At 37.7% G+C, this 12,616-nt stretch overlaps 1 protein-coding gene across 1 annotated transcript; it reads left to right on the top strand.

Annotated features, from left to right (window-relative positions):
- Positions 1–2,238: 2,238 nt before the first annotated feature.
- Positions 2,239–3,882, top strand: LOC149196700 (uncharacterized). The gene has a single exon (XM_089408393.1). It carries the CDS (start codon positions 2,239–2,241, stop codon positions 3,880–3,882), a length of 1,644 nt encoding a protein of 547 aa, XP_089264519.1.
- Positions 3,883–12,616: the final 8,734 nt, after the last annotated feature.

Raw genomic sequence — 12,616 nt, 5'->3', positions numbered from 1 at the left:
ACATCATGGGTGATGACGATCTCGGTAGAGAGCTGCCAGGATGGTGTGTTGTCGAGGACGACAACGATTCCGGGTGGAGGAGGATGTAAGGCCCTCGCGACTTGGGCAAGAACGCGATGGGCGAGCGCCCCTTCACACGGCAGTTGAACGGTGGAAACGACCCAGGTAGGCACGCACGACGGCGGGCGGGCGCCCCGTGCACGACGGGCGGGCGCGGTCACCCGGCGAGTTGGCGATGCAGCGAAGCGGACGCGAGTCACCCGACGAGCTGGCATACACGACGGACAGACGCGGCGAGTTGACAGGTGCGACGAGCGGGCATGGCTACACGATGGGCGGGCGTCCCGGCGGGCAACCCGTGCACGATGGGCGGGCGACCCGTGCACGATGGGCGGGCGACCCATGCGACGAGCGGGCGGTGGTGAACGGCGGTTCCGGGCCTGCGACGAACAAAAAACAAGTGCGATGGAACACTTGGAAAAATAATGCGAAATGAAAGAAGGCCAAAGCCTTATACTTGGCGTAGGGGAGGCTTTGCCCATGGGCAAAGGCCGACTTACAAAATATTAAGCAGGGGCTTGCGAAACGCTTTTATGGGGTCAGCCTAATGGCTTGACACCCCCTCACCAAATGGCAAGCAAGCGTATATATTGGATGGCGCAGAGCTTCATTTGGACATCAATTCGATCAACACACTTCTCTCTTCTACGACTTGGAGCAGGGGTAAAAAGGGCGCAGTTGAACTACGCATAACTCATGCACTGAAGGGTAAAAGTGCGCAGATTTTACCGAAACCTGACGTGGGTTAACGAAGGGTGATTTGAAGACAGTTTTGTGCAGAACTGAGTTGGAGGAGTTCTGGTGTCTCGGGTGAGCACCCTCCTACCGAGTGAGGTTGGCATATGGTTGTAAAGGCTGTCTTGCCTTGATTGTAAATATTTCTAAGTGTTGGCCTTGGATTCTGCCAGGCACACTTGTATGATGTATTATTGAAGATTTTCATAATATATTGTTATCGGGCAGACTTGTTCGGGAGTTGCCCCTCCCTTTATACTTGTGTGCAATTGTTATTATCTTGGTTAATTGCATAATGGATAATGAATGAGTATGGGCTTCATTAAGTATAAAGGTTAATGCATTTTACTTGGTTGCGAAACACAAACTAAGTATGTTAATGTGGAAAGGCGTAGTCCATATGTGCAAGTATTGGTAAAAAGAAAGTACACGGTGGTGCCGCACCTCGCCGGACACGATTGGAAGACTATCGTAGGCCTTGGGGCGTGACAGGTGAGTTCAGGCCAAAGAGTTGAAAGGTCAGCGTCGAAATTTTTTCGATAACTTTCTTGGAAGATAAAACCAAATTTTAAACAACGAAAAAAATAAAATCCGTAGTAAAATCAATCATATCAACGGCGGGTAGTGAAATCTTGGAGATGACAAGCGACCTTTCGATGAAGTTGTAGTGGGTTGGGCCATGGGTTAAATTTTTCAATAACTTTATCGAAATTTTCCCATTGAGAGTTACTCCGATCAAACGACCTTTCGACGAAGTTGTGGTGGGCCGGGCCCCACAGACAAAAGGGATGGGTAGAAAAAAATAATTCCAGTAACTTTTTGTTGAAATTTTCCCATTGCTAGCTCAAGCATGGAAGCACGCTACTCCCCCTACTCCTAATCTCCGGAAGTGAAATTTCCCCTCATTTCTTTGGAGAAGTCAATACACACATTTCTTTGCCATTGCCTTGCAATTTCCTTCCCTCACTTCTGTACTTGCCGTTCGGATCCCTCCATACATTTCTTTGCCATTTCCTCGCCTTGCAAAGCATTAAGGTGTTTTTTTGGGTGTTATTTCAAGGCATCAATAAATATTGGCTTAAAACCTTTGTACCTAAAATCCTGAGTTGAGTTAGGCTACGGCATATAAATATTAGCACAAATTAAATTCCTCTCTCCTGTGTTTCGCGATATTATGGAGAATCCCACAGCCGGTCATAGGATTGTACCTGTAACAGAAACACAGGTACTTCTGGATGTCATGCCCAGAGACACCGCGGCAATCCCAGAGAATAAAATAACTTGGTTTGCCTTTAAGCTTGCCTTTCTGGAGAAGGTAGCCAGCGGGCTCGGAAAGTTGGCGTGTTCTCATGGTGCGTCACTATAATATTGTTCACAGAAGGTGTTCGGATCTTCAGCCGAAGCCAAGAGGTGGTGTGGCACCATGAGAACACGCTAAAATCCATGGAAACGCTCAGCGAGGAAGCTAGACGGGTAGGTAACGGCTTCTATAATACCTGCTACTCCATCTCAATTAAGATCTTCGGATGCTGGAGCTCAGAAAACAGTGAAGAAGAAGATTCTGATCATCATGATTCTCAGAAGAGATGTTGTTCAATGTCAATGGTCAGTTTTCTCTACTGCCTGCAATTGTTGTCCGCTTCGACAATCGTGGGTTTGTCTCTCTATCGGCTACTAAGGCATAACTACATCGTAGGTTCAATGGGTAGGGATATCATGAATCTGAAATCGGCTGTCATAATTTTGTACGCCCTGTCTCTGGCCGAAGCGTTTCTGTTTCTGTTGGAGAAGACCTACTGGAAGATCAGTGCGAAGAAATTGCTGGAGGAGGTGAACAATGCTTATGGATTCAACTTCGACAAGCCTGAGCTCCACACTGTCAGACGTTTTCTGTATGATACATATTCGCGGTGCGTCAAAGGTAACATTTTCGACGCTTCGAAGATGGAATTTGTGTCCTACAGTGTGGAGTTGCTTCAGTCCAGCAGCGCGGACGGGCAGCTGACGGGTGCTCGAGTACTGTCCGCGCTTGCGAGAAATGAGCAATTTGCAGAAAGAACTTTGAGGGCAATCGGAACCATGAAGGATGTGGTGGAGAGGCTTATCGACATGCTGAATTTCAAGAACGTGGACGAGAAGGAGATTCGAAAAGCGGCTGCAGAGATCATCTCCAAATTGGTGGAGAACAAGCGGCATTGCATTCGGGTGACGGCCATCACTGGGTCGATGGAATCCGTAGCCACTCTGCTGTACTCAAACGACTCAAATGAAGGAGGCTTTCTTTTGCTGGGGCTGACCATAGTGAAAAAGCTGGCAGAAGAGCGCTCCAACCGCCATAAAATCAACATCAGCAGAGGGCTAATACCTAAAATTATCTCACTCACAGACTTAGAACCCAGCGACCTTCAATTCGAACCCAACGCCTTCCAACTGGAAATCGAGAGGGATAACAAGATCCCCTTCGCAACCGAGGTGGAAGAGCTCGCTCTGCAGATCGTGAAAACTCTGGCCAGCACTACAGGGTCGACCGGGAAGGACCTGAGGAAAAGGATGTTGAAGATTGTCTTCGCCATAAGCAATCTCAGAAACGTTCTTCAGTGCACAGAAAGAGATGATCTGCGAATCCTGGCGATCGAGACGTTAACAAATCTTGCTCACGAACACAAGGGCCGTGAAAGAATTGGCCGTATCGGCGGAATTCTGCGTAAGCTCTGCTCTTTGTTTTTCATGGAGAGAATTAATAATAATGATGAAAAGGAGAAACTTGTGAAGACGGCAGGAGAAGCCCTGGGTCTTCTTTCGCTGGAGTCGGAGCCTAACTGTGAAAAAATGATGAGCATTAAGGTGCACCGTCACCCGAATGTAATGGCAAGCCTCATCTCCATGCTGAACGACGCCGTTAAGGGTATTCATGCAGCAAGAATTCTTCGAAATCTGCTTCACTACGCAGATGCAAATTACGTTAAACCGACTGAAATCACTGCACTGGCAGAGCAGGTAGAAGATTGTATTCAAATCTCAGCCTTTCGTCTTTGCAGTATGAACCGAAAAAAAATTCATCTCGTCCAATCAGTAATCTGTTATTAAAGTTGAAAATCTGTCACATTTGATGTGTAGAAATTAGATCTCTCTAAATTCATGAAAGGCTTTGTTTTCCAGTGTTTAATATTATAAATATTGTGTGAATTATTGGGTTATTTGTTAGTGAGATGATTTATTGTTTATTTGAAAATGGATCATAAAAGTCTAAAGTCTAAAATTTAGTATTTAATATTTTTTAAATTTATATTAAAAGTGGTAGCTTTGTAATGTGAAGTAAAGAATATCACAAAAGTGTAAGATATGGTATTTAATATTTTTTAGAATTCATATTAAAAGTAGTAATAGCTCTGAATGTAAAGTGAGGAATATCAGAAAAATCTAAGATCTACCATTTAATATTTTTTTTAAATTGTATTGAAAGTGGTAACTCTATAATGTGAAGTGAGGAATATTTTGTTAAAAATTGCATTTTAGGTAATTGAGAGGATTTAATGATATATGTAAGTATAATCCTGAAATATGTTGCACTATATACCTTTTTCTTAAATTAAATAATAATAAAAAAGAAATTCAAGTTTTATACTTTTATTGATATGATTATATTTTGAAGTAATTTCTGAGTATGTGGCTATTTGTATTGATATTGTCTATCATGGAAAAAGATAGAATCATTCATAGAATTTCTTGAATATTTAATATTTGCTAACGACTTAATGTTCAATTTGAATACATTACGAAACATGAATCACAAGTTTTGTCAAACAGATTTTTATTTTCTGTGAAATATTCTAATTAGATGCTGACCTTTTTAAGATTGTCATGTTTTGAGTTGTATTACCAGTGAGATTTATTGCCTCCTTTGATTCATGGGGTTATGAGAGTGATTAAAACGACATCTCTTGGCGTGTTGAAGCTAGATTATATATATATATATATATATATAATATTTTTTAATTTTAAAATATTAAAAAATTATTGTCTTTACAATTTTTGATATATATATATATATTATTTAAAAGTTACAATTTCTAATTTTTGTTTTCTATTTTGACCATAAATTATGGTTTTGGTTTTTAGAGGAGCAAATGCTTTTTTTTAAGATAAGATTTTTTAAATAAAGTAATATAAATGAATTTTATTAATGTCTAATAAATAAGTATTAGGCAAAATAGCAAGTATTTAAATTATATATATATATTTATATATATATTAAAATTTTAAAAAAAATTATAAAAAAATAATATTTATATATGGCATATTTTGATGAGGCAACTTTGTCTAGAGGTGGTTGTGATGGAGGGATTGTTCTCTTCCTATAGGAAAATCACTCTTTCAACATCCAGAGTGAGTTAGGCAAGGGTTCAAACAACTATGCATAAATTCTAAGCCTTGAGCTTCTTTTCATATTTTCCATTGAAAGAGAATGTAGCCAATTACAATTTTTTGTTGTTACATGACAAGTTACTAAGAAGATAGGTGACAGTGTTACAAAATATTTTCACAAGCCCTTCATAAAGGGTTGACAATAGTAAGGATAAATCTTCCATGATGAATGTCTCCTTTTTGTTTTTTTTGAGACGCTTTATATGAGATAGTTTTCTTAAAAACGAAAAAAAAAAACTTATACAACGACAAAGTTTTTAGTTTCCATACATTTGTCAATAATCTGGACATGTAAGAGGTCTATATAAACTGACTAAATAGACTTTACTTAAATAGTAAAATTGATGATAAATAAAGTTGATCATCATCACTTAATATGAGTTGACTCAACACTCTTATTTAAATAAAATCACACTAGAAATTATCTCTTTTTTGTATTTGAAGAAAAGATTCTCGGTCTTAAGCAGAAACATTTTTAGATATTGCAAAGGACCAAAAAGGACTTTGAATATTATTTACAAAAAATCCAATTTTGAGAATTAAATATTATTCGCAAGAAATCCAATATTTATTCATATCATTATCAAGACTATAATACTAGATGATATGTTTTCAAATACATATAATTTTAATCTCATATCTTTTACTTTTCTTTTTTCTTCCTTTTTTTCTATGTAATTTATAGAGCACGCCCGTAAAATGTTTAAAGAATTGAACTCTGAACTTATCAATAACAAAAGTGCTACTAGATCAAAAAAATTAAACTCTTGACTTTCCAATAACAAAAATGCAAATGAATAAAATCAATTGAGCTAAGTTATACATTTTACTTATAAAAAAATATTATTTTCATTATTTTTAATTAATTATATAAATTGCCATGAAAAACATTTAAATTTTACAATGTTTCTAAACCATTTATTATTTATTATTTTTAAATTCAAAATATTATTTAATTACTTTGAATAAAAACATAAAACATAACCTAAAATATTATTTAATTTTTCCTTTAAAAACATAACATACGGTTGTCATTCAAAGAAAATGTATATGAACGCAACTACATATTTTCCTATATTTAAATTTGACAATGGGTAAGGAGCACATATCACGGGATTTGATTTGCAATTCATTCTAATAGAACATTAACTTTATTATTAAATTAATATGGTATGATTTATGATGAGTGTTTTTATCAATTTTTATATGTATAAAATTGTTGATAAGTTTATTTGTTTTTAAATAATTTGTATGAGTATTTAACCATTTGTATTGATATCGTTGGTGTGGAAAAGTGTCTCTGGATTTTTTGTATTCTTCTAAGTGGTAGGCCTCATAGTCTATACTGGTCTATTCATTTTAATAGATTTATGTATAAAATGAAAAGGCACTAAGTTTAGTGTATGATGCTGAAATGAAAACAGGAAATTACAGGTTTTGTTAGCCGATTTTGATAAGCTGTATTATGGTTTATTGCCTTATTTTATTCATGATGGTTTATTGCCTCATTTTATTCATGAGATTAAGAGAGTTTTTGAAACTTAACAACTTGGCAGGTGAAGCCAAATCATATATTGATTTAAAAACATATATAAAATTTAAAAATATAACTAAGATTTTTAACTTTACAATATTAAAAATATTGTGTTTATCAATTTTTAATTTTTATATAACATTTAAATATTATAAATAATGTTTAAAAATATAATTTTTGTTTTCTATTCGTTTTTTTTTTTTCAAAAAAATAGAAGAGAAAATGTTTTCCATTTTTTAAGATAAGATTTCTTAATTAAATAATATAAATAGATATTATTAATTTTTAATGAATAATTATTGGGTAAAATAGCAAGCAATTTTCTTCAAATTATATAAAATTGTTTAAAATATTATTTTGGAATTTTTGTAAGAAGAGATTTTTAAAAGAAATATAAAGAATTTTTATAAAAATATTTTTGGAAAAAGTTATATATATATATATATATATATATATATATATATATATATATATATATATATAATATAATATAATATATATATATATATATATATATATATGTGGCGTATTTCTCCTTGGAGGTTGGATAGGGTTTAAACATTTATGTAGAAATTTTAAGATTTAAATATTCAAAGATGTCACATGCACACACTGGTTTTTATTTTAGAAGATGTTATGTTGGAATGACAATTGGAAAAATGGATTCAATTTGTATTAAGAATATTGTACATATAAATACAATTTTGAAACAATTGGATTCATTTTCAAGGGCTTCTTGGACTTTAGTAATTGATTACAAAATCCACCATAACCCTAACAAATTCGGTGTCCAAAATTCTCCCCTTAATATGAAGGGGTGTATATGAGAGTCTAAGAAGAGAGCTAAAATGCAAAAATGTATGACATCCAATGGCTGAATGTGCTCTCTGAAATGGTGGTTTAAGAGAAAACCACAAACCAAAAAGTGGATGAACTCAAAGTCCCAACCAGTGGTGGTTTAAGGCTGACCACCAACTCTTGAACTAAAGCACAAAGTAGTTCGTGGAACAATTCCAAATTTGGCTAGAAGTTGAAGTCTTCCTCGAGAGGAAGTGTTCCTAATGTCCTGAAAAGGGAGACCTTCATCGTGGAAAAGGGAGGTCTCAACCTGTAGAAAGAAAAGAAGAACCTCAACCTGAAAAGGGAGGTCTCAACTTGTGGTGGTTTAAGGAAGGCCACCTGGTAAAGGCATGCTCATGGGGCATTACTCTGTCTCTAGCTACAACTCTGAATCTGGTTATGGTTGTCTCTGGATGTACGCTCAGGTAGCAGGTTCAGGCTGTGGCTCGGACTCACCTGATAAATCTTCGAAGTTGCTAACTGGCCATCAATTCCTCCTCTGTCAAATACAAGGTGAGAAGATTAAGAAACCTTTGTTGCAATAATAATCAATACTCGAGAACAAATTATGTGGTATGACTCACATATCTTCTTAGTTGCTAAAGACCATTGCTAAGAAGTGATCCGTCCAAGGTGAATCTTCGTTCTTGTAGGAAATTTGTTTTTGTAACATCTATTTGAATGATGAATGTGCTTACCACAATACTCATAAGGATGAAAATCAAAACATTAATATTTCACATGGTCAACTTGGTCATAATGTTGGCATTTGACAATTTGTGGCTGCTTCGCAACAAATCAAGTGAAGATGGATCATCTTAAAGGAATCCAACTTTATGAAACTAGATGGGCTTCAAATATCGTGGAATCTAAAATAAAACAAACATGTCCAAGTCTGTGAATCCTAAATAATACATGCATGTCCATACATGTGAATTCCAAATAATACAGACATGGATCCTAAATAATCAAACATGTCCAAGTATGTGAATCCTAAATAATACAGACATGTCCAAGTCAATGAATCATAAATAATAGACATGTCCAAGTCTGTGTTGGACATGTCTATTTTTTCTACTATTTAATATTATAAATATTATGTGAGTTGTTAGGTTATTTGTTAGTGGGATGTTCTAGTTGATTCTAGTTCTAATTTATTGTTTACTTAAAATATTTTTTCAACGAGTTGATTGTATGATTAATGTTTCTTTCAATATATTTTTTTAAATTTATATTTCATATTTTTTTAAAATTGATATTAAACGTCGTAACTTTTAATATTCCTCACTTCTTTTTAAGTACACTTATTAACAAAATGTTCCTCACTTTTTTGTTAATAAGTGTATTTTAGGTAATTGAGAGGATTTAATAATAACCTCTGTTAGAGCCTAGATTTGTCTCAGGCTGAAAAGAAAAGGTTCTAGGTCCACATCAAACCACGCTCAGCCTTGTAGCTAGCCCTACGAGGACAGGAGAGGGCTCTATCCGAGTCAATCTCAGCGAAAGATACTCAATGGGGCTGGAGATGACTGATTTAGCAACTGATTTTAGGCTAGGTATTAAGTGCAAAGGATTTGATTTGAGTTTTTTAGGGTTTTGTTGAAAAAATGGGAAAGGCAAATTTGGGCTTGGGGATGAGACACAGTTTCTACAGAGTTCCGATTGGGGCAAGGAAGGCAATCATTTCGATGCTTTAAAGTGAGTGAGATGGATAGCTCAGACTGGTGAGGAGCTAAGGAGAGCAAGAGAGTCTCAAGAATTCTCCTTAAACTGATGAAAACATGAAAATTTAAACAAATTCAAAGGCAGAGCATAACAATTATAGATTCTACCTTAATCACTCATTTGTTCAAATTCAGAAGAAGAAGCTTGAAAATGATACACATAACACTAATGAACTTACAATTACTCAGAGAAACACACCATCAAAACACAAAGCCACATGGATCCCAAACAGTGCTGCAAAACCCTGGTCTTTCCTTAGCCAAAAATGCAGAGATAGAATGTACAATAGAGTGCCAAGCTTTTCCCAAGAGTCCAACCCTGACAATGACTTAGAAAATACATGATATAGACTAGCCCAACCCATTTCCTTGCCTCTAGGGGTCAAGCTCATCCTTCTAGGAGTTGTTTCAACCAATTCTAAACAAAGCACTAAAATCTAGGCAGTCAAAACAACTTGCCTCTATAAGGTAGGAAACTGATTCCTTCATTAAATTTTCACTCTTTGGTGAATGAATCCTCTAGAACAAGTAACTAAGTGTCAAAATTGCATCATGTTCACCCAATTACATCATGAAAAGTCAATAATAACTTCAAGAAGTAAAACTGGTCAAAACTGGGCAAATTGCTGAGCTGAACAGTGAAAAACAAGTCAAAATTCTCTGTGCATCGCGCCAATTTCTGTATGCGTCGCGCCACTTTGGAGCTGACTTTGAGGCACTTCCTGAAGTCCAAATTGAGCCCAAGTGTGCTTGGTGGAAACCCCTGCCTGTCTACTTCCCAACCCAAGTGGAATTTCTGAATTTGGTGCCCATTTTCCCCTCCAAAACCTCAATCTCCCAAGACTGCTTCCTGTGTGTGAAATTAGGGGTAGAGAGGTCATTTTTAGGGTGTTTTTGACCTCCTGAGGACTCAAAACTTGCCCAAACTTCTTGGCCATGCACCAAAAGTCATGATTTTTCATGAAAAATCCAAAAATATAATTTTTTTTGCATTTGGAGACTCGTATTGTAAGCGCGCGCAACGTGACACGACGCACAGGGAGAAAAACCCCGTTTTTTGCACAAAAATTTACAAAAAGACCAAAAATGCCCCAAATTTCTTGAAATTTGGGCTGGAGCTTCCTTATCAAGTGTTATGCTGGGCTAAAGAGGCCTCGGCCAATATCCGAAGACGATCGAGCTCCATTTGCCTCTTTTGCTTCTTGATTTCCTTCCTCAATTTCGCCTTCAAATTCCTGATTCGGGCCTTGCACACTTTGTTTCGTGCCATGTAGTGAAAAGCCATGTGTCTCAGCAGTGCATGGTCTTTGTCGGCCTTGTCCAACAGCCTCTCTAGGTGCATGTTAACTCTCTCAAGATTGGCCTCCCGATCCTCATTAATCTCTTGCTCCAATGACGTGAGCTCAACTCTTCTCCTTTGTGCAGCTTGGCGATGCTCACAAATGTTTTGTAGCTCCATGATTGCTTGCTGATCCTCAAGCTGTTTGTTCCTCTGCTCCAAGTACTTCATGGTCCACTTAGCCCTCTCCAAGTCAAGGGATAAGGCTTCGATCTCTGATTGCTGCTCCTGGATGATCTCTCTAAGTTTGGCGCTTTGTGGACCCGTATCTGTATCATCATCATGAAGGAGAATGAACTCGGTCTCTCGTTCACCTGATGGCTCACCTGAAGGCCCCTCATCCTACATTGGCCCCTTGCCTTTGTCCTGTACCTATGATGCTGATGGAGGAAGCGAGGCCCCTTCCACCCCGGGTGGAGATAACACTCGCTTTGCCGCTGCAAACAAATGTCTGGTGCCTCTCTGATATGTGATGAAAACTGGCACACTAGCAGTCTCATGGCGCTCATACTGATGAGAAGGTTCACCCTCATGCTTAACCTCTGATACTCCCCGTGAAGCTCTGAAGAAGTCACGAGAGATGAAATCATCCCAAGTGATGCCCTGCAATCCAAGTTGATGAACCACCAAAATCTTAATAAGAGCAAAATGATATACACTGTTAAGTTGCTGCTGAGGTGTTTTATGCTGTATAAAGGTGGTCATCCTCTCAATGTTTCGGCAATTGAAATATGGAATGTTCATCATCTGTACCCTGGTGAAATGCACGAGCAACCTGATGTGATAAGCATAAAGACGAGAGAACCGTCCCTCACAGCTGAAATATTTCATGATCAATCTCATTAGTGGAGCATATGCATCTTTCAAATACCGGAATGGGAACACTCTCTTAAGCTACCTCAAGAAACTGGTTTTAATGTAGGGCTCAAATGCTGCCGGTCAATCTTCTTTTTCTTGTGCCATGGTTCACCAATGTTCTGTATATCGGTTGCTAATGAGACAGATTCTGGTGTAAGTGTAAAGGTGACACCAGCCAAGATAGCTTGATCTCCATGCAAGTGCAACACAAAAAGACGGGCTAACTCATGATGAAATTGGACACTAGCCACCTTATGACAAAACTCGTAGCATGACTGATGCTGAAAACACTGCATAGCAAGAGGGCAGGCCTGCAATTCTGTAAGGGTGGTCGGTTCTTCCCTAACATGTCTGCCACTTTTATGAGGCCTCCGGTGTGCCTGTTCTTCCAAGGGAGAGTCACTTTGGGTTTCCACCTCATAGTCCGATGAATGCTTAGATGCCATGACTGCTGGACAAAATTCCTTGAAGACAAGATGCTGCTATATATAAATTGTACTTAGACTGCTCTTTTTGGTGTTGTATTTCAATTTCTGCCACCAAGGGAAAAACAAATGCAACAGGGACTGTTAGGGATTGTTATTAAGGGGAAACAATATTGAGGAATGAGAATTATTGGGATAATTTTAATTAGGGAGAGGAGGGGGATTTTATATATGGGATATGGTTTAGGGTTTGGGATTAGTTGTATAGGGTTGAGGAGATTTTTATAAGGGCTAGGGTTTTGGGATTTGAATGTAATGTAGGATTGATCAACTTAGTGGGGGGGGGGGGGGTAGGAAATGAGGAAACAAGGGAGAATGGGGAAGGAGGAGGGTCCTTGGTGACAAAACTGTGAGCTCTAAAACCCTGGCAGAAAATTTGTTGTGTTGGGTTTGAATTGTTGTTTCAACCTTTATCACCCCTACAACACCATCTCTTATGATAAAAGTTGATGCAATGTCAAAATAGAAGGCCCTACCTGACAACTCCACGCAAGGGATGAGCAATTTGAAGAGATTTGACACAATTTCGGGCTTTGAACTGTGTGCGTCGCGCCAAGAACCCAGTGGACTGCACTCTCTATATGCGTCGCGCCCATTCAAATTAATACTGGGCGGA

This window comes from Pinus tabuliformis, chromosome 2_2 (assembly GCF_031772625.1).
Source record: "Pinus tabuliformis cultivar Carrire ecotype Pingquan chromosome 2_2, CPIR1, whole genome shotgun sequence".
Taxonomy (NCBI): Eukaryota; Viridiplantae; Streptophyta; class Pinopsida; order Pinales; family Pinaceae; genus Pinus; species Pinus tabuliformis.
The sequence above is the reverse complement of the archived record's forward strand: the minus strand, read 5'-3'. Positions and strand labels throughout refer to the sequence as shown.

Bases quoted from the DNA above. Each gene is read 5' to 3' on its own strand.
- LOC149196700 (XM_089408393.1), top strand. From the start codon at position 2,239: ATGGAAACGCTCAGCGAGGAAGCTAGACGGGTAGGTAACGGCTTCTAT.